The sequence below is a fragment of the Hippopotamus amphibius genome, chromosome 16 (genome assembly GCF_030028045.1).
Source record: "Hippopotamus amphibius kiboko isolate mHipAmp2 chromosome 16, mHipAmp2.hap2, whole genome shotgun sequence".
NCBI classification, from domain to species: Eukaryota; Metazoa; Chordata; class Mammalia; order Artiodactyla; family Hippopotamidae; genus Hippopotamus; species Hippopotamus amphibius.
Window position 1 is genome coordinate 28,530,945 of NC_080201.1, and position 22,677 is coordinate 28,553,621.

At 45.8% G+C, this 22,677-nt stretch overlaps 1 protein-coding gene across 2 annotated transcripts; it reads left to right on the top strand.

Annotated features, from left to right (window-relative positions):
- Window positions 1-4: 4 nt before the first annotated feature.
- CIAPIN1 (cytokine induced apoptosis inhibitor 1) lies at window positions 5-12,517 on the top strand. Of its 2 annotated transcripts, none has more exons than XM_057711754.1 (9): window positions 5-121; window positions 4,378-4,559; window positions 5,017-5,169; window positions 6,468-6,547; window positions 8,022-8,184; window positions 9,612-9,685; window positions 10,572-10,687; window positions 11,191-11,272; window positions 11,794-12,517. In XM_057711754.1, the coding sequence occupies exons 2-9, from the start codon at window positions 4,403-4,405 to the stop codon at window positions 11,902-11,904; spliced, it is 936 nt and encodes a 311-aa protein (XP_057567737.1). In that variant the 5' UTR covers window positions 5-121; window positions 4,378-4,402; the 3' UTR covers window positions 11,905-12,517. The 2 variants fall into 2 exon arrangements, with proteins under 2 accessions (XP_057567737.1, XP_057567738.1); XM_057711755.1 differs by having other exon boundaries at window positions 6,471-6,547.
- The last annotated feature ends 10,160 nt before the right edge of the window (window positions 12,518-22,677 follow it).

Below are 22,677 nucleotides of genomic sequence, written 5' to 3' on the forward strand. Positions count from 1 at the left end.
GCAGTGCGCGGCGTGGCCGCTTCCGCCCTCCCCGCGCAGAGGGAGCCTCCTTCTCTCGCGAGAGGCGCGAGGTGCCGAGCCGGTTGATGTGAAGAAGCCTGGAGCGAGCCCCGGGCGGCAGGTGAGCGCTCTCTCTGTGGTCTGAGAGCCCGACCTTCCCCAACGGCCCCCTTACGGCCCACCCTCTGCCCCACATCCTCTCATTTCCCATTCCCAGCCCGGTGCTTCGGCGGAAACGTGGCCGTGGCCACCTCCCTGAGGACCACAGCAGGCTTTCGCCCGGGGGAAGCCGGTGTGAGGGGCCGGGCCCTCCCCGCCTGGCCCCGGGCTCCTGGCGTGGTGGCTTCTGCCCTTCCCGGGCTGCCTTATCTCCCGCGCTGCCGGACCTGGCCTGAGGCCCCGGGGACCGGAGTCTGAGACGTGCTTCTGCTAGTAGCCAGCTGTTGTGACCTTGAGTCTCAGTCCCTCTTCGCAAACATCAGGGAAGCTGAAGTTTCCGTCTTTGGGGGGGGGGGGTACCTGGACCCCCAGATTGTAATTTTGAACCTTTGACTTCCCTGAACCTCCGAGGTGTTGAGTTGATATAATTGAGTATTCCCAAACTTGACAGATTGGAAAAGCCATCAGGATACTTGTTAATAAATCGGATACCGAGGTCTTTCTCCTGGACAGTCGATTCAGTACATCTGGATGTAGCACTGGAATCTTATTTTAACAAGTGCCCCGGGGTGATTTGGATGATCTGCAAGTTTGGGAAAGGCTGGTGGCATTTATTCTGACACTGAGCGCCAAGCTGTACGTGACTCAGGGAGGTCATGGATTAGTCACTGAACAGAAATGTAAATACGGAGCGCCTCACTGGGAAATCTACCACCAGAAGAAGTAAATGGTTTGGGGATTAGGGGCAACCGAAGGCAAGAGCTAAGCATGCCATCCTGTAAACTCTGTGCAGTCAGGTGCTTGTCTTTGTGTCTTTACACACTCCTTATCAACTCTGGTCTTTTCAGAACCTCTTACTCTCCCCTATGTGTGGGTGTCAGGGAGGCCGCCCTCTCAGCCAGAACTACTCCCCAAATGTTAAAATTTCAGATCCGTATTTCTGGATTTCGGCAAAGCACTACTGATCTCCCCATGAGGTTTTGTTTTCTGAGTTCTGTCCACTCATCTTCAAATGAAACTTTCCTGTGGAAAATCTAGCACTTGGATATCCTTTCTGAAAGCCTTAAGTTTGACACACACCTAATTACCCGGAGGCACAGTCTTCCATTTCTTTTCTTTTGAGTTTACCTTTTCCTTGCAGATTGTCACCTTTTTTTTCTGTGTGTGTGTGGGTGTGTGTGTGTGCACGTGCGCGCATGTGCGCGCCAGTCACTTCATTTGAATTAAATTTTTTCTTTCTGATAACTGTCAGTATTCTCAGAATTTTTTATGCATTTGACTTAAAAGGATTTGATCCTTGGTTTGAACTGATACCCAAACTTCAGTCTTTTCTCTTTTGGCCCTCTTCATCCTTAAAAGGAGCCAAATGCCTCAAGATTTGATGTTTACTGGGTGCCTTAAAAATAAACAAGTGCATCTCCAGAAGTTGTTCTCAGACATCTGCTTGCATTGCCTGTCCATGACATTTTAGAACGGCCATGGGCATGTGTGTGGGGCAGTCAGAGTCGGAGAGATGCTTAGCAAACAAGTCCAGTGATGTGACAATGACTTCCATTCCACCTCTTTTTATTTATGAAACTGGGCTCTGAGTCACACTTCTAAGTGTGTTGACTTAGGTGGCAGACATTTTTTCCTTGTTTTTTTTAGAAAGGACATTGACAACAACGTAAAAGTCATGATGAATAGTATCACACTTTGGCTTTTAGATATTTAAAAGAACATTGTGTCCCATTTTATTCGGAAAAATGCTGACTGAAAGTGGTGGCTGTGTCTTGTTTTTTGTGGGTTAATGTTTAATAAATGTATTTTATGAGCTCCCTGTTGCCATAGAAGATTAGTTTGGGGGGATATGGGACACAAAGCACTTTCCATTCTTCTAATTTACGGTCGCAATCCCACTGGAGTACTGTATAAGATGTCATAAAGTGCAGCTCTTATATTGTGTAATTTTAACAATGAAAAAAGGCTTCACATTTCTCCCTGGGGTGTCCTCCCAGCAGCTTATGGCTGAGGAGAAAGAGCAAGATTTTATAGGACTGTTTGAAGCAAAGGCAGATAAACTGGCCACAGAGAAGTGGAGGCTCAGAGTTCTCTTAGAACATTATTTTATTGAGCTCCATGTGCCAGGTCCTGCTGAGTACTTTGCATATTTTTATCTTCTCATTTATTTCTTGCAGCAGCCTTGCAAAATATAAGATTATTCTCCCTACTTTAATGAGAAAAGAGAGAGGCTAATCACTGATCCATGATCATGCAGCTAATAAATAGAAGATCTAGTAACAGACAGAACCCCAGTTCATCTGTATTCGAAACCTATGCTCTATAAAACTGTGCCTCCATTAAGGTTGCTGAAAAGGTCTAGACATCTGGCTTTTTGTGTTTCTCTAGCTAATGAGTAGCCTTTGGCCCCTCAGTTCTTCCATGAGGATTTTTCTGTGAATACAGTTCAAGATTGTAGTAGTGGGACGGGAACCTGTCATCTCTTTCTATAGTCCCAAGGGAGAACCTGTTCCAGCATCATTCTAGAAGCATGTCATTTATTTCTTATAACTTAATGCCCAGCAATCCATATTCTTAGTCTCCCCAGCCACTTCTTATATGTAAGATTGATCCCAAGTTGTTCACTTGAAATACTTGTAAGAGTTCTTCCTCAACGTCATGTTACAATTGAAAGTTTAAAGTTTCAGTTCTTGATTTTGTGCTTTTTAAGGATTTAAAAACCACAATTTAGTGACTGAGGAATCCTGTTTGTCTGATTAACACTTGGCATCTTCTTACTGCAGCTTGCAGCCCGATCAGGATAATAGAGATGGCATTCCACAAGGAAGGCAGATAATAAAGATGGCATTCCACCAGATAAAAGGCAGGATAAAGTGAAAAATGCCAAGATTTTTCATACAACAAGGAAGGATTCATCTTGGGGAGGCAGGAGATATGGGTGGAGCCAGATTACGGAGCACCTGAATCCAGAAGACTGAGTTGTTTTGATTTTTCTCTAGAAAATAAAAGCCTTAATAACTCCTTGTAGCAAATGAGTGGCAAAATCAAAGTACTATAGTATTTAAGCATGACTGGCTAAACCTAGGTATGTTTTGTAGGCTGAGGAGCAAGTCATTTGAAGGGAACCATTTTTATAGAAGGAACAGTGTATGGGCCTGGCCTAAATTCGGTCCTGGAGTGTTTGTGGCGGCATAATTGTCACTGGGTTGGCCACCTCTGCGGAAGACAGAAATGTTTGGCTTAAGACCAATCTATGCGTGACCCCTCTCCCACAGCTTCTCTATGTCATTTGGTGGAGCTGTCTGAAGCCAGGGCCAAGCTTGGAGTCATTAATGTTTAAGAAAGAAATGGGGAACTGAGTAGACTGCTATCTCTTGACCTGATTGCATCGGGAGAACATTCTATACCCGCCTGAGTATCAAGTCAGAGAGAAAGTTGACCCCGGCTGGAAGAAATTTCCATAGGTTAAAAGCATGGGTTTTATAGTCAAACAGACTTGGATTCAAATCCCAGTTCTTAGTTTAACCACACAACACTTACTAGTTGTGTGACCTGGGCAAAGTCAACAGCCTGTTTCCTCACTGTAAAATGGGAGTAATGCCTAGTTTAAGGTTGTACTGAGGTTCAATTGAGTTAATGTATGTAAAATGCTTTGAAGAGTAATATTAATTGTTAAAGAAAGGTATAGTAGATACTATTGATGACTACAGAGTCAGTAGAATTGAATTTTCATATCTTGATGAATGGGAAAATTTCATTATTCAATTTGCTAAATTTACATATGTTGTCCTCATTTTAAAAAGAACACTAAGCTTGTGGTTGGATTATGTCAGCCAGTTTATTCGCCTCCCTTGCTGAGTCATACTTCTGCCTAATTAATGTCCTATGTGTTTTATATTCTATTCAAGCTGAGTTGTCTCATATCAAAGAGGAAATAATCTTTGTGCCTTCAACCTCCTTACTTGATCCTCCTGCTTAGTCAGGATTTTCACCAAGGAAGCCACCTGCCATATTTGGGAATGTTGGGGTTATGAAACTTTAGGATAATAGGTTTATTTATTCACATTCTGGTAATCTATAGTGAGGTTTTCTATTGTGGTCAGCATTCCCTGGTGGGAGGTCACAGTTAGGTTGCAATTCTAATCATATTTGGTGGTATGCTATGGATTGAATTGCATTTTTGTCTCTGCTCACTCTTGACTCTCCTTTGGCCCATAGTTTTTAGGTCTGCAGCACTGCAGGAATGGCAGATTTTGGGATCTCAGCTGGCCAGTTTGTGGCAGTGGTCTGGGATAACTCATCCCTGGTGGAGGCTCTGAAAGATCTGGTGGATAAGCTTCAAGCCTTAACTGGAGATGAGGGCCGAGTGTCTGTGGAAAACATCAACCAGCTTTTGCAGTGTAAGTACCTACCCAGGTTGTCTTACAAGGAGGGCAGTTTTGACAAGAGTGCTGCATTTTGTCATTCCTTGATAGCTTAGTTTTTGTTTGGGGTGGCACATGATAGTAGTTTTTTCAGCTGAGATACAGTGGACTTAGGAGTATAGTTGATGATTTGTATAAGTTCTTATTTCTTATTAGATATTCCACATTTTTTTTAACTTGGTTTTCATCCACCTTCCTTTTCTGCTTTTTCCCCTGAGCATATAAAAGGAGACGAAGTTAGTAAGTCTGAGGGAGAGCAGGGCAGCAGCGTCCTTGCCCCTCTAGCTAGTAATGGTGGTATAACAGCATTTGCTGAACAGGTAGGTGTTATTCTACAGGGCCATGCATGTAGCCTTTGTGGGTGCTTGGGAGGGATTGGGAGGTGGCTTCTGGCGCCCAGGTCATTGCTGATTAGAGTCTTCCTTCTTTTCAGCTGCCCACAAAGAATCTAGCTTTGACATTATTTTATCGGGTATCATTCCTGGAAGCACCACTCTGCACAGTGCTGAGGTTTTGGCTGAGATGGCCCGGATCCTTCGGCCTGGTGGATGTCTATTTCTGAAAGAGCCAGTAGAGACAGCTGTAGGTAAGGAAATCTTCACTTGAAAGACTAGAGTTTAACAGGGTTGAATCTTTAGGTATGTTTACTACATCTCTCTGAGTAGGAGGTATCATTTGGAGATCAATATTCCTATACTAAACCTTATCCTTAGGGATAAATTATTGTAAAACTCTGAACCACACATCTGAATAATTGTGATCTTTGACCCATTAGGTAGTAAAATAGAAGGAAACTGCTCATCTGAAAATGGGTGGATCCTTCAACAGGTAAATGGTTAAACGGGTACATCCACACCATGGAAGACTATGCAGCAGTAAAGAAGGAACAGACTATTGCCACATGCAACAACTTGGGTGCATCTCAGCGGAATCATGCTGAGTGAAGGAAATCCAACCTCAGAAGCTTGTATGCTGTATGATTCTGTTCATATAACATTCTTGAAATGTGTGGTGATGAGGGCTACACACACTAACAAGTATTTGTAAAACTGGTGAGATCTGGATAAACTCTCTGGATTATCAGTGACAGTTTCCCAGTCTTCATGTTATATGATAGTTGTGTAAGGTATTACCATGGAGGGATGGGGTGAAGGGTCCTCGAGACCTCCCTGACCTTTTTTTTTTCAACTTCCTGTGCATTCATAGTTATTTCAAACTAAAAAGTTAACAAGTAGTGACTGGAAGTCTGAGTGTGGTGAGGTAAGTACTGATTCACGTGAAACGAAAGATAGAATCCAAGAAATAAAAACCTCTTTTTTTGCTTAGTAGTAAAGCTGTCAGAGTCATTCTAGATTTTTAGCGTTTTTAACTAGACTTTGTCTCAAAATGGGAGGACTTATCTCATCAAATAAGAGAATAGAAATGAAAGTATTTTGAAATGTATAAAGGTGTTTATGTGAAAATATAAGCTTATTTTATGTTTATTTTAATAGCAGATAGAGCCTTCTTTGCTGGGATGTAAACCCTGGGTGACTAAACACAGTGCCTGTCAGAACTATACAGAGATACTTGTATACTTTACAGTTTCTAAACCTCTTTCTCAGTCATTATCCAACAGCTCCTGTAAGGTTAGGTGTTTCCGAGAAGCAGAGAGCGATAAAAAACAATAATAATGGAATTATTATATAACGCTTAAGAGCATTGGTAAGAGCACTTTGAACAACCAAAAGGATTTGTCCAATTAAAATACTATCGCTAAAAAATATATACATTGAACAGAATAGGTTATTATTGTTTTAATGCCTGCTGACCTGAATAGGATAGAGCCTTTATTATTTTTCCTGCTTTGACCTATAAAGCTATTAATTGGGGTTTTCCTCTTAGCAGTTAACAATAGCAAAGTGAAGACGGCATCTAAGTTGTGTTCAGCCCTGACTCTTTCTGGTCTTGTGGAAGTTAAAGAGGTATGTTTGTAGATGACCTTCTTTGCTGGGAATTTAAGCTCTTGGGTGACTAAACACAGTATCTCTTTGTCAGATGATACAGAGAGAATCTGGGAGAAATAACAGCCCTGAAGGTGAGGTGATCAGTGTCGCTTAGACTAGGAAACAAGTTGAGAAGGGCTTTGCATGTGAGATACCTGTTGCCTCCAAGGACGAAACCTCTGAAATTAATCTCCTTTGAAGAGACTCAGCTTGGGCCCATATGGGTTGGGGCATATTCTGGTCTTGGTACTAGTGGTAACCGCTGAGGCAGGGAGAGAGCAACACATTTCTTAGTGGACACAAATCTTAGGCCCAAGTGAAAGGTAGTCACCCGTGTTTTCCTCAGCTCTTTGGTGGGAGGCTAGAATAGGTTAGAGGGGGAGGTGTGTTTCTGACAATTTAATAGAAATATTACCATTAAATAGAGAGATTTATGGTTCCACATTCTTCCCCAATGCTGAAATTTTGTGTGAGAGGTAAATGTTATACCACGATAGCTGTTATACCACTGATCTGTACATGACCCAGGACCTCAGTTTCTTTATGCCTGCCCTTTCCTATTTTTCTTTTCAAAGTTCCTCCGTTTTTTATTCTAAAATATGGATTGTTCATAAAAATTCAATTAGGACTGAAGAATATAAGTGACATCCCAGGCATTGCTTACACTTTCCTCCCCAGAGGAAGCCACCAATACATTTCTTGGTGTGGCTGTTCAGACTTCTTTTTATGTAGTTACAGGTGTGTTTTGTGTGTGTGTGTGTGTGTGTGTACATGGTTTTTAATGTAAATAAGGTCGTGTGTATACATTGTTCAGTCACTAGCTCTTTTCCCCACCCTTAGATGTCCTCGACATTTATCCATCTCAGTGTATTGCCCCACTTTCTTATTAATGATGAAGCAACATTCAGTGCTACAGATGGACTGTGATTTATGTAGCCATTCTATAATTGTTGGACATAGAGGTGGCACCCCCACCTTTTTCCTACCTTTACTGTCTGCTGCTTCTTCCCAAGGAAGATAGAAAGCATTTCCCTCCCCCTGTGGTTCTCTTTCTCTACTGCGTATTTCATTTCTAGCATCTTTGTTGTGGGCGTGCTTCCCCACTACAGGCTTTGATCCTATTCCACAGCCTACTCCATGTGTCCGATTCATCTCAGTAATCATAATCATAACCCCCACAGTGCCTAGCACAGTGCCTTGTACCTAATAGACAGATATTTGATAAATACTTTAAAACCCTCCAAGGGGCAGGCTCAGTGTAAACATGTAGACGGAAGGTACACTCTAGGATCCTGACTGCTAAGAAACTGAACGTGAGGCATGAGGTGATGTCTGTGATCTCCCACTGTCGTGTACTTACGACAGACATGAGCATTTGACACCTGTGAGGGGGACATGGTACACCATACTGTAGAAGGAATGTGGCCTAATCCTCTGATGTCTTGAATTCCAGCTGCAGCGCGAGTCCTTGAGCCCCAAGGAGATTCAGTCTGTCCATGAACACCTGGGTTACAACAGTGACAGCCTGCTCTCTGTGCAGATCACAGGCAGAAAGCCCAACTTTGAAGTGGGTTCTTCTAGTCAACTTAAGCTTTCTACTGCCAAGAAGTCTTCCGGTGAGACTGGCCTAGAGACATTGTTCTGTCTGAGTGGGCCTGGAAGGCCCTATTAGAAACCGAGCCAGAGATCTGAATGAGGCGGTGATATCTTTAGAGGATCAGTCCCTTCCTTTAATTTCCCTCATTTCCAAATGGAGGAATGCTTAATGTACTATTGTCCTGGGCATATTCGGATCCAAAACTGAAATGACGCATAGGTATTACCTAGTCCAGCCCCTTCTTCTGCACCAAGGGACACAGAGGCCTTCAGATTCTAGAGGCCTGAGTCCCATAGCTTCATTAGCTATTGAAGTCTTTCCAGACCCCAGAATTATGACATTTACCCTCAGAAGATCTCACAGTGGTGGTCATGGCAGATAAGAGTGTGCTGTTCCTCTTCCCATGTGTCCTTTTCTCTGTGCCACTGAAGTCAGCTTTTCTTTGAGGATCTTAAGACACATAAAAATCTCTCTTCTGCTCAGAAGATTGCACCCCACCCTTTGCCACCATTCTCACCCTTCCTATCACTATTTTCTAATGCCTGAGTTGAGAAAAATTGTCCCAGCTATGAGGTATGCAAAAATTTACAGGTACATTCCCACTGCTCTGTTTTGACCATCTAGCCTAAATCTTCAAGAAATCCTTTGGCATCCTAACCTTTGGAGTCACAGTTCCTGAATGGGTAGGAGCAGCTTAGATGACCTGCCCTGTGGGAGGTCTGAGCATCCAGTTGTGACTGTGATCACTGGGGGGTGCACTTACCCCCCCAGGGCCCATTCATAACCCCCCCGCCCCCCGAACACACACACTCAACCGCAGGTCTCAGCTCTTTCAGGCCCGGACAGAGAATCAGGAGGTGTGATCTGCCACTAATTTGTTGTTACGCTGCCGCCTGACGTCTACATGAGACCAAAGCTTTGCTATGTATGGTGCTTTCTGACACACTTTCTCGTTGAATCCTGACATCTGCTGCGGCGGCTATAGGGAATACTACTAGCCCCATGTTCTAGGGATGGGAACTAAGAGAAGCGGAAGAAAGCAATATGGAGTGGAAGTTAAAAGCGTTAGGTAGACTGTGTCTGTATTTGTGGCTGAGTGTTACTGGCCTCAGTATCTAAACCTGTTTCCTCATTTATAAAATTAGGATGACAAGCACTTCCCTCATAACGTGGTGAGCGGGACTGAATTAGGTAATGCATGTAACATGTGTAATGTAGTATCTGGCACAAAGCAAGTGCTTAACAAATGATGGCTTTTATTACCGTAAAGTGATGGGTCCCAGTCATGCCTTTATGAAGTGGTGGAGCTGGGCCTCGAACCCAAGTCTTTTGACTCCCAGTCCAGTGTGTTCCCTACACAGCCTCAGTAGAAAGTACTTACATGTGCTTGGAGTTTGTTTCCAGCTGCTTTTCTGGAGCTCGCTTTCTTTTATTGGTTGGACTCAGGGAAGCCTGCTGTGGACCCTGCAGCTGCCAAGCTCTGGACCCTCTCGGCCAATGATATGGAGGATGAGAGTGTGGTGAGTTGGCACTGTGGTCACCTGATTGCTTTCTTTTAGGCCCCACTTTGAGTAGGAATGGTCGTTGTTTGGAGTAGCCTCTCTGGATTTGTGGGTGTGAAAGCATTTAAAGCTCAGCCTTGTGGCCGTGCCTGTCACTGGCATTTTTGACTCAGAAGGAAGCTCCACATTAGTGGCATTTTAAATTTCTTTTTCGACATCTTTCCCCCACAGAGTTTCTTGTTCTCACTTCATGTGATATATTAAAGACCCTTGTGGGCATATGTAAATCTCAAAAGAGTTTGTCAGATAAAATATTTTTTGGCTCCTTCATCTGGGCAAGTCACCGAGTGCTCACTGTCTTAAAAGTAATACTTTTCCATCTCACATCAGTGCTTTCTATAATAAAGTTCTTCATTTCTACAATTATTGAAGTTGGAATGGTAAGCAAAACAGGTGATGGTTTGTGCCCTCTTAGAGCTTACAGATTAATTGTCCACATGTTTATCAATGAATTACATGAGTGTAGATACCCTTATCTGCCTTTTCCTCTGGAATTATATAGAAAACATTTCATTCCCTTTTCACACACAATAGCCCTTTATATGTTCAAATAGGTACAACACTTCTCTCTTTGTTCCTCCTGCTGCCTCCGTCCCTGCCCTCCACACACACATACTCTCTACACATCGTAAGTGAGTTCCCAGGCCCCTCACAACCTAACACAGCTTCTGTGCAGAGAGTTTACTCACTGTGTGGTCAGCTTGTGCGTGATGATCAAGCCCAGGTAGGATGGTGGATGCCTTCTTACACAGATGGGTGAACTGCTGCTGTGGCCTGTGACCACGTCAGCTGTTCATTAGCGGAGACCATGAGTGTGTCATTAATGGCTTCAAACACTCTCCAGGATCTCATTGACTCAGATGAACTGCTGGATCCAGAAGATTTGAAGAAGCCAGACCCAGCTTCCTTGCGGGTTGCTTCCTGTGGGGAAGGGAAAAAGAGGAAGGCCTGCAAGAATTGGTAAGCCTTGGGGTGGGAAGAGGCTGCCATACTACTTCCAGCGGCTTCTGATTCTCAAAGTATTGCTGTACTTTACAGTTACTAAAACATGTTTTATTGTACAATGTATCAGACGTATAGAAGAGTATACTCAACAAGTACCTTTTAAAGAACAATAAGATGAACATCCACGTACTGATCACCCAGGTTAAGAATCGGGAACAAGGCGTGTACCTTAGAAGTCGCCTCTGCGCGCTTCTGCAGCTGCGTCTCCCTCCTGCTCCTCACAAGAGGCTGCCATTCTCACGAGTTTGTGCTCATGTTTCCTGGCTTTTTCGATAGTTTACCGTCTACATGTGAATCTCCAAACAATACATTATTTAGTTGTGGAGCCCAAACCGGACTAGGCCGGGAAAGGTCAATACTCCATATCTGTGAAGGCTCCCAGGGAAAAGGTGTGTCAGGGATTTGGAGTTTCTGAATGGTGGCAGATCTCACTCATCAGCTGCTAACTTTCCCCCCAGCACCTGTGGCCTCGCAGAAGAACTGGAAAAAGAGAAATTGAGGGACCAAATAAGCTCCCAGCCCAAGTCAGCTTGTGGAAATGTGAGTATCTGGATGATTGCTCAGTATTCACAAAGGCCTGAACTCAACACAGACCAGCTCCAGCTCTATGGAATTTACTGCCCAAGTATTATAATAATAGGTGAACATGCAAGAACGTGTCTCTAGGTAGTAATGGGGAAGAGGAACTCACCTCCTGAGAGTGGGTAGCATGCTCCTCCCTGTAGGGGAGGTGCTTGTCATTTCTTATTTTTGGCCCCTTTCTTTCTGCTTCACGCTGGGCCTGATGCTACTCAGCCATTTGCTGAGCGCGGCTATTTTGACTGCTGAGAATGTGGAAGTATGTCCACCCAAGGAACTTCTCTAGACCTTTGTTTTTCATGAAATCAGAGATCTTAAAAACTCTTAGTGTTTGGATCCCAATTGGACCTACAAATGAACCCAGTCGTTCTCTTCAGACTGCTGTGGCCATATCATGAAATTAGGGGTCCCTTTCTTCTGGCCTGTATCTCTGGGAGAGTTGACACTCGGCTTCCCTGTATGATGGTCTCTTCTCTCAACAGTGTTACCTGGGCGATGCTTTCCGCTGTGCCAGCTGCCCCTACCTTGGGATGCCAGCCTTCAAACCTGGGGAGAAGGTGCTCCTGAGCGACAGCAACCTCAATGATGTCTAGAGGAGGGCCTGGCCTAGGACACACCTGCTCCTCCGCCAGCTCCTGCCCCCTCACGTCCCACCACGTGGTTCCTCCCACCTCCTCTGGATTGGCTCACGCTGGCTCAGGTCCGTTGCGGGAAGGGTGCTCAGTGGACAGAGTGGAGCTGGCTGGGGTGCAGTGGTGTGGAGTGCTGCTACAGATCAAGACCAGGGCACCCCAGAGTCCTGTTACCCTGAGTGGGGACCACCTTCACCCAGTGTTAGGCAAACAGAGTGCATCCCAAATAGACCCCTCTCTCAGGTCAAAATGCTGACTATAACACTCTCCCAGCCCGCCACCCTTGAGTATTAACACTGTGACAGAGGGGCCTTCCCCCATTCTGAGCTCCACAGTAGTGCCGCGGCTTACCTTCCAGAGTTGGTGGTTTACTCACCATGCAGCTCTTGATGACATGAGGCAAATGTCTCATGACCTCAGAGCACCAAGGGAGTCACTCATTAGTCGCTGTGATCATATCCAGTGTCCCTCTGCCCTCTCCACTTCTACCCCTCATCCCTGTTTTACTGTGTTACATCTGTGTCCTATTGTCATTTCTGTTAATCTCCAGGTATTAAACTTATATATTAATGCATATTTGCTGTGAGGAGGGGATATGTCTGTGTATGTGTGTGTGTGTATGTGTTGTGCCAGTGTGTCAGATGTCTGACACAGCCATTCAAGCTCACCTGGAACCACAAAACTCTTTTTTGGAGAGATTGAATCACACCATATATGGCCAGTCCTACAGTTATAGATCAGGGCCTCTCTCCGTCTACTTTAGAAGAGTCCAGGTTGGTGAGCATTTAGAGAGAAGCCGGACAGAAGTCTGACCCAACAATAAACCTCTGAGCAGGAGACCCTTTGTTCTTCTTGTTCCCACCTGCACAGACTTGGAATTGATTTTGCCAATAGTGAGAGAGATTGTGTGGATTTAAGAGACCTGGGTTTTTCTATTTTAACAATAAACAAAAGTGTTCATTGGTATTTGTCCTTGAAACTTGACTTCATTCTCTAAGTTTGCTTTTGCTTATCCTGGTCCCTGCTGGTGGGTTTTAGTTATGGGTGTGACTTGACTCTGAAGCCCCTGTGGTAGGCTGAGTTCTAAGATGATCCTTCAGTGCCCCACACTTTCATGTAATCCCCTGTCCTTGAGTTTGAGCAGGACCTGTGAGTATAACGGGACATTGCTGCTGTGATTAGGTTATATTGTGTGGCAGATGTGAAGGGTTTTGCAGATGTAGTTAAAACTCCCTCACAGAATCCTCGTACACTGTTGGAAGGAATGTAAACTGGTGCAACCACTGCGGAAAACACTGTGGAAATAAACTAACAGTATAATTACCATATGACCCAGCAATTCTGCTCCTGGGTGTATATCCAAAAGGCCCCAAAACACTAATTCAGAGAGATACATGCGGGCTTGCGTGGTGGCGCAGTAGTTAATCCGCCTGCCAATGCAGGGGATACATGTTCGAGCCCTGGTCCGGGAAGATCCCACAGGCTGGGGAGTAACTAAGCCCGTGTGCCACAGCTGCGGAGGCTGCGAGCCACAACTGTTGAGCCCACGAGCCAGAACTATTGAGCCCATATGCCACAACTACTGAAGCCTGCACGCCTAGAGCCCATGCTCCGCAACAAGAGAAGCCACTGCAATAAGAAGCCTGTTCACTGCAACAAAGAGTAGCCCCCTCCTCCTCCACTAGAGAAAGCCCTCACACAGCAGTGAAGACCCAACGCAGCCAATAAATAATAAACTTATTAAAAAAAGATACATGCACCCCAGTGTTCATAGCAGCACTATTTACAATTGCTAAGAAATGGAAGCAACCTAAGTGTCTATCAACAGAGGAATGATAGAGAAGATGTGGTGTATATATACAATGGAATACTAAGCCATAAAATAATGAAATTTTGTCATTTGCAGCAACATGGATGGACTTGGAGGGCATTATGCTAAGTGAAATAAACACAAATGCTGATATCACTTGTATGTGGAATCTAAAAAATACAACAAACTAGTGAATATAGCAAAAAAGAGGCAGACAGATATAGAGAACAAACTAGTGGTTATCAGTTGCAGGGGAGCAACATAGGAGTAGGGGAGTAAGAGGTACAAACTATTAGGTATAAAATAAGCTACAAGGATATATGGTACAGCATGAGGAGTATAGCCAATATTTTATAATAACTATAAATGGAGTATAACCTGAAAATTATGAATCACTATATTGTACACCTGTAACATATAATGTTGTATAGCAACTATACTTCAATAAAAATAATAATAATTAGGGGAAAAAAATCCCTCATGGACCTTCAGCCTCTTAAAAGGGAGACTATCCTGAGTGGGCATGACCTAGTCAATCGATCCTTTATAAGAACTGGGGGACAAGTTTCTCTTGCTGGCCTTGAGTTGCCGCGTTGTGAGACGTCCACAGGCAAGGAACTGCAAGCAACCTCTGGGACCCAGGAGCAGACCCCACTGATCGTCAAAGAGAAAACAGGCCCTTGGTCCTGCAATAGCACAAGAATGGAAATCTGAACTCAACAACCACATGAACTCAGAAGAGGACCCGAGTTCTGGATGAGACGCAGCTGGTGGGACCCAACACGGGGGGCCTAGCCTTGCTGCACCTGGACTTGCCACCCACAGAATCTGAGACGATAACTGTGTGATGTTAAGCCACTAGATTTGGGGTGGTTTTTTACGCAGCTAGAAGAGACCATTTCAGCCCCCAATTAGGCTTAATGTTAATAGATACTTATCCAGTCAAGCCACCAGATGGGATGCTGTTAGTGGTTCCCACTGCAGTTGCCAAGGGAAAGGAGGAAAATCTCCACCTGCAGGTTGTGGACAGGAGATCCTAAGCCAAAGAGCTTCCCGGGCTGGGTTTAGCAGAGCCCCGGGTGAGGCCACACGTGGGTGACGCTACCTCCTGTCTGCTGCACCTGGCAGTGAAGTGTCCCAGGCTGGCAGCTGTTGGGTTGCTCCATATGGGGGCTCCGAGGGCGCCGGCCAGCTCAGAGTCAGGGCCAGCATGCTGCGGAGCAGCCTGGCCGGCCAGCAGCACACACGTGACCTTGGTGCCCAGCTGCCACTCAGTGCAATGAGACCGCAGGAAGGACACTGGTCCTCACACCTGCTGACTTTGGAAGAGTGCAGCTCTGAGGCGAGGTTTTGGAGCCAAAAACCATCTCAGCTGTCACTGAAAACAACCTCAATTTACATTTGGGGACGCTGGGTGAGACCCAGAGTGACCTGCCGCCACCAGTCCCCTCACGACATTTAAAGGCGCAGGTCAGTGGGCCTGAGTGGGGCTGGGAAATCGTAATTTTTTTTTTTTGTAAACTCTCTAAGGTCATTTCCAAAACCCGACAGCAAACAGTTGGGACATCCCCTTTTCTCTGCAGTCACTCCAAAGCACCAAGTGGAGTGCGCAGCCGAGCAAACCACACCTTCCTTGGGTTTAGGGCACAGCCGCAGTGGAACCACAAGGGGTTGGAAGGGGACCAAAATCGGGGGCTTTGGAGCTGGGGAGTGGGAGGAAGTGAAGGAGAACAAGTGAGAACACAAACCTGCTCTGAGCTGAGGGCAGCTCTTGAGTTGCAAAACCAAGGAGGGGGCGGTGTTGTCCAGGGGTCCACGTGCGCAGACAGCAGCAGGGCTGAAAGGAGCATCCCACAGAGCACCCGGGGCAGCACTCCGGGGCAGGAGATCACAGGCTCTGCTTTGTGATCATCCTACAGCCCCCTGCTGCTTGTGCGGGGGGAGGGGAAGCTACACGTGGTGCTAGTATTGATGAGGGGGCGGCCAGGTGGGAACTCTTCCACAGGGCTGCTGGGATTGGTTTGGACAATTACCCTCTAGAGTGTCAGTTTCAACGCTGGCCAATATTAAAATCACCTGGATAGCTCCCCCTCCCAAAAACACAACAAAAACACCAGTGCCTGGGATGCCTCCTTTCCAAAGACCAATTAAGTTAATCTTTCAAAATGTGGCTGCAGGCTATCAGCATTCTCCAAGGTTGAGAGCCACTACCCTGGAGAAACCCTTCCGCACGTGCACAGAAGACAAGCTAAAAAAGGTTTAAAGCAGCACTATGTGTAATAGCAAGAACCTGGAAATAATCCAAGTGGCCATTAACAGCAGGATGGGTGAAGGAGTTGGTCATCACGTGGGAAAAAATGATGAGTCGTAGCTGTCTGTGCACATCAGTGTGGAAGAATCTCACAGAACGTGGAGCCACAAAGGTCACAGAAGAGCATGTATATGAGATGTGTTACCTTTACATGTAGCTCAAGAGTTTAAAAACATACAACATGCATCAATGTATTGTGAGGGATATATACATACATGCATATGTGTTACTTATATACACACGTCACAAGTGAAACAAAATCAAGGCGAAAAACACTAAATTCAGGAACATAGATGTCTCTGGAGGCCTATGGGAGGATGATGACAGGGAGGGGGAAAGGGGACTTCAGAGCAACAGGAAGGTTCTATGCAGTAAGCTGGATGGGAGTATACAGGTGTTTATTTTTTTTTTGGTTTGTCTACCTTACATAGACATTATATATTTTGTATTGATAAGAAATTTCATTTTTAAAAACCTAGGAAAACCCACACATAAAACTCTGGGTCTAAAGGAAAATGCCCATTAGCCTGGAACAAAATCCCATGCCTCCCTGACATGAACCTCCAGGAAATATTTGGCCCAGTTAACATCTCATTCAAAATGATAAAACTGGAACCAACACAAATGATAATAATAACAAAAACAGCAGCAGCAGCAACAGAGAATGTTGCCACTGAGCAGATAGATATTGTCTGTGACCCAAATTTTTACCACAAATTACACAAATGTATAAAATATAACGAAGAGATACAAGAGCTTAAGGAAGCAGGGAGGGAGAGAGCTGTGCTGGAAACGTGAACTCGGCAGAGCTGAGGCAAGAGGTGAAAAACAATAACATCCCAGGTATGAAGTCAGTATTGGCAATAGCACCAGGAGAATGGACAAGGCCAAAACCAGGGACAGGAATAAAAGAACCAACCAAATGAATTGGAAATAATAAGGGAAAAAGAATCAATGTGGGGGGGCGGGGGCGTCCCTGGTGGCACAGAGGCTGGGAATCCGCCTGCCAATGCAGGGGACACGGGTTGGAGCCCTGGTCCAGGAGGATCCCACGTGCCGTGGAGCAGCTAGGCCCATGCACCACAACTACTGAGCCTGTGCTCTGGAGCCCAGGAGCCACAACTACGGAGCCCACATGCCACAACTACTGAAGCCCACGTGACTAGAGCCTGTGCAGAGCCTGACGCCCACAACAAGAGAAGCCACCGCAATGAGAAGCCCACGCACCGCAACAAAGAGTAGCCCCTGCTTGCCGCAACTAGGGAAAGCCCACTCACAGTACTGAAGACTCAAGGCAGCCAATAAATTAATCAATTAATTAAGTAATTAAAAAAAGAATCAATGGGGGACTTCCCTGGTGGTCCAGTGGTAAAGGGTCCACCTTCCAATGTAGGGGATGCGGGTTTGATCCCTGGTCAGAGAACTAAAATCCCACATACTGCAGGGCAACTAAGCCTGCATGACACAACTACTGAGCTTGCGCGTCTCAATTAGAGAGCCCATGTGCCGCAAACTACAGAGCCCACGTGCTCTGGAATCTGTGCACCACAACTACAGAGCTCAGGCACCCTGGAGCCTGCTTGCCACAACTAGAGAAGAGAAAACCCGCACGCCACAACTAGAGAGAAGCCCCCGCATGGCAACAAAAAGGTCCCGTGTGCCATAACTGAGACCCAACGCAGCCAAAAATAAATAAAATAAATAAGTAAATAAAATAAATACTAAAAAAAAAAGGAATGGGAAAATGATTAGGCACAGAAGGTCGAAGAAACACCAATAAAGAATCAGAAGGAATTACTTAAAGATGCAATTCAAGACCTTCTCCAGAAATAAAGCAAGAGCTGGTCCATAGATTGATGCAAAAAAACGGTACAGAATGTTCAACGGTAAACGTAACAGTTTTGTTGGAAGCATTGGTAGTCCCAGAACCTGTGCACACAGAGGGCTGAGCATCGCAAGGGGGCCTTGCTAATGCTTAGGGTCCCTTACCGTGAAAACTATGTGATACGCTCTGTAAATGAGCACAAACTTTCCCGTGAGTCCAGAAAAGTTTCTGGTCTGTGCTGCTTTGTGTTATCCTCCTCACTCCCTCAGTCTGTGCTTCCCGGCTATCCTGCAGCGACAGACTTGCCGGGTAGGGGCAGTGTGGCTCTGCAGGCAGCTCTTCACCCCTCTCACTGCACAGCGGGAACTGAACACCCCACTCTACCCTTCGTGGCCTCAGACCTCACCTCCTGTTGTCACTTCCAGGTGGTCAGCCTGTGGTCTGGTCACCACCATCCCGCACGAGGCCTTTACCTCTGCAAAGTCCTGTGATGATCCGGAAGGTGCATTTAGACTCAGCGGGGCTCAGAAGTGCTCAGAAGCCCCTCCCTCCCTTCCCTCTTTTCTCTCTCTCTCTTTTTTACAATTAACTAAATGCTTTTTCTTTTATATTATGACAGATTTCAGATACAGAGAACTACAGATGTAATACAACAGACAACAAGGCTTGCCATATTTTGATTCAGATTACTCTAATACACTAACTGTCACAGCTGTGTCTTCCCTTTCCCCTTCCTGCCCTCCTCAGAGGTGTTCTCCATGCTGAGGTCACATACCACACCTGTGCCTGCTTCTATACTGTTACTCTGCACAAAAGAGCTTGTATGAAACGTATCCCTTTTTTTTTAAGTGAAATTTGCGTAACATAAAATTAACCTTTTTTTTTTGGCCGCGCCATGTGGCGTGGCGTGTAGGACCTTAGTTCTCCAACCAGGGATCAAACACACACCCTCCATTCGTTTTAAAGCGAATAGTTTAGTGGCATGTTGTGCGACCACTGATTCTGTCTAGTTCCAAACATTTTCATCACCCCCGAAAGGAAACCGCACACCCTTTCAGCAGTCTGCCTGTGCCCCTGCCTCTGGTGACCACTCATCTTCATTCTGTCTCTATGGATTTACCTCTTCTGGGCATTTCATGTAAATGAAATCACACAATAAGTGACCTTCTGTGTCTGGCTTCTCTCAGCATGTGTTCAAAGTTCACCCACATTGTAGCAAGTACCGTACTTCACTCTCTTCTATGGCAGAATACTATTCTGCTGTGTGGATATAACTATTCATCCATCCATTCAGTGATGCACACTTGGGCTGTTTCCACCTTTGTCTTTGGTGACTAGCGCTGCTATATGTGTCCATGTGCTGAACGAGTCCTCTTAAGGCTCACTTCTCAACGAGGCCCTGGTGTCTTTGCTTATCTGAGGGTCTCATCCTTGTGGTGTGCATGGTGGTTTTGGAGAAGGGGTCATGGCAATTCAATGATGGGGAAACTGCAGGCTTTTGAAGACTGCTCCCCTGAGGGTGATGTGAGAGGTAGGGCCACAGCAGACTAAGCCCCATTCTCTTGACTGGCTACAGCCTAAAACAGGTTAGAGAAGGGTTCGATTTCATCATTCCATGGAGAAAAAGGCCCAGGAAGGTGAAGCGATCGTGTCAAGAGCCCACCGCTGGCCAGTGGCAAAGGAGAGATGGAACAGGTCTCTGACCTCACTCTGTTAAAATGTACCCATGGTGCAACCACTATGGAAAGCAGTGTGGAGGCTCCTCAGAAAATTGAAAATAGAATGACCATATGATCTAGCAATCCTACTCCTGGGCATATATCTGGACAAAACTATAATTCAAAAAGATACATGCACCCCATGTTCATAGCAGCACTATTTACAATAGCCAAGACATGGAAACAACCTAATGTCCATCAACAGATGAATGGATAAAGGTGTGGTACATATACACAATGGAATACTTCTTAGCCATAAAAAAGAATGAAATAATGCCATTTGCAGCAACATGCATGGAACTAGAGATTATCCTACCAAGTGAAGTAGGTCAGAAAAAGACAAAAACCATACAATATCACTTATGTGTGGAATCTAAAGTATGACAAAAATGAACCTATCTACAAAGCAGAAACAGACATAGAGGACAGACTTGTGGTTGCCAAGGGGAAGGGGGCATGGGGGAGGGATGGATTGCAAGTTTGGGGTTAGTAGATGCAAACTATTACGTATAGAATGGATGGACAACAAGGTCCTTGTGTACAGCACAGGGAACTATATTCAATGTCCTGAGATAAACCATAATGGAAAATAATATAAAAAAGAATGTGTATATATATATATATATATATATATATATATATATATATATATGTCACTTTGCTGTATAACAGGAATTAACTCAACATTGTAAATCAACTAAATTTCAATATAAATAAATAAATAAATTAAAAAAATGTATCCGCAGGATTTAAATGTATGTAGATGACTCAACGCCATTAAAAAAAAATTTATTACTTACATTTCCCAGGAGAGCAGGGCAGGAAGAGAAGCGAGGGGAAAGCCAAGGCCCCAACGCTTATTGGGTTTCCATGGAAAAAGTAAGGCAGGGCAGGGGCAACAATTAAGGACTGGCCTGTGGGAGTTACTCTGGGGCCTTTGGGGCATGGGCGCTGTCCCTCATTGTCTGGTACCTGGCCCTGGGTGATTTGGGGAAACAGTAGTTTGGGGAGTGAGTTATATAAAGGAGGTGGTTTGGGGATTCAGGATTGGTTGGAGAGTTTGCAATGTGATTTTTGCATGCCTTCAAAAGCTGGATCACAGGGGTGGTGTAACTTGTGAGGAATGGATGCCAGACAGACAAATAATCTAAGAAAACATGGTGAGAACACCCCTGGAGCAGTGCTCTCAGCACTGCCCACGATGCACTTGGATTTGTGGCCCTCCAATTCCCAGCAGTGGTTTCCTTCTTCCTCCTCAACTTGCTAAGTGTCACTGGTGGTTTCCTTGCCTCTGCTCCCTTAGGAGAAGGGCTGGCCAGCCTCAGACACCCTGGCCCAAGGCCTTGAGCTGCTACAGTTGGATGTGGGTGACCGCAGGCCCTGGGGACAGCACTGAGGCCAGGACCCTGGTGGTCAGAGACATCAATCAGCGTCAAAATTCCACTTCAATGCCAGGCTTGAAGTCCAGTTGTTATCAGGGCACCGCTCCCCTGGGAGTTTCTCCTTCTTGACGTGCCCCTCATAGGATTTGCCTGGGGGCTTGTTAATGAAAATATATATATGTCAAATGTCCACTATGCACAAAACACTTTCCCCTCCTTATAAACGAGTCAGAAAGTATGGAGTTGCCTGACCCAAATACCTGCCCCAAGGACCTCATCAGTGAGTCAAACATGCAAGTAACTGTATTTACAGGGGACAGTGTGGTACAGCTGAGGTGAGAGCAGGGAGCTGGCGGAGGACACAGAGTGCGGCACCAACTGCAACCAAGGAGACCAGGGAGGGCTTCCTGAGGGAGGCAGTGTGTGAGCTGAACTCTGAAGGGGGACTGGATTTCAGACGGGAGGAAGGGAAGCATCTTCCAGGTGGAAGGAACAATGAGAGGCCAGCGCCCCTCCCCACTGTTCTTTGTTCTCTGGTCCCTGCCGCATCCTCTTTCTTCCTACCTCTCTACTTGCCTTGTCATAGGGAGTCTCCCAGTCACGATTCCTTAAAGTGGCTTCCCCCCAGGGGAACACGATGGCTGGTCCCATCTCCTTCATCTTGTGCCACCCGCCTTGCACGCTGACCCTGCTAGTAAACACTTGGATTCCCAATACTGCATCTTGTTGCCAGTCCTGGCTCCACCCCTCCCCCACTGAGAGACCTTTAAGCCACCCCTCTGCTCGGTCACTCTCAAGACCCCCTCCCTGGGTAACGCCTCATCTCTTCATAGTCCTCCACTCATCCGAGTTTACAATATGGGCCTCTGAGGAATATTTCACTAGAGAAAACACGTTTTGATTCTTTTAAGGAAAGTTTGCAATGCACTGGGTAATATGCATGTTCTCTGAGTGTCTTTCTAGCAGGGCGGGGGTCTGGTCCCAGCCCCTGCTCTCTTTTGCTGTCCCAGGGGCTCCTCCTTGCCTCCCCCTATTTTGAGATCATCTTTTCTTCACCGCTCACCCCATGGATCCAGATGACATTTTTCCACAAAGAGCTAAGTCCACCCCAAGAACTCTGGATCCAAGGATCAAGGGATACTCCTTGGGACCAGGGCAGGGAAAGAGCCCACCTGTGGTTGAGGTGACCTGGGGGACACAGAGAAGACAGTTCATCACCTTCATCAGCCTTATTATTATTATTATTACTGTTGCTCTTTTGTTCCTACCCCTCTTGGAAAGTGGGCTTGGCTCTGACAACTGCCCTGCAATAAGACAACTGGCCACAGAGGGGCAGCAGAAGGCATAAGCTTTGCTTGATGATAACTCCCAATTGCAGCCCCGCAAAACAACACGGGTCACAGAACCCCAGGAGAGAAGGACCCATTGTTCCTGTTCCCCGACTTCATCGCAGAGAGAGAAGCCACAGCCCACAGGTGGCCAGGAGAGTGAGACAGAGCTAGAATCCGAAGACCCTAACTCCCCCCTCCCACTGCCCTCCACCCCATGGCTCTAGTCCTGAGCTGGGCCTGGACAGAGGGGTCTAGGGTTGGGTCCTGGTCCCCATTCTTCTGAGCACATGGACTGTGGGGTCCCCAGGGAGACTCACTGAGCTCCCAACCTAATGGAGGAGTCAGGACTACAGACCC

What these genes read in the sequence shown, in the direction of transcription:
- CIAPIN1 (XM_057711754.1), top strand. Translation starts at nt 4,403, where the DNA reads ATGGCAGATTTTGGGATCTCAGCTGGCCAGTTTGTGGCAGTGGTCTGG. An exon ending in CATCAACCAGCTTTTGCAGT is followed by an intron (nt 4,560 to 5,016) that starts GTAAGTACCTAC and finishes CCTTCTTTTCAG; the next exon opens with CTGCCCACAAAGAATCTAGC. An exon ending in CCAAGTCAGCTTGTGGAAAT is followed by an intron (nt 11,273 to 11,793) that starts GTGAGTATCTGG and finishes TTCTCTCAACAG; the next exon opens with TGTTACCTGGGCGATGCTTT.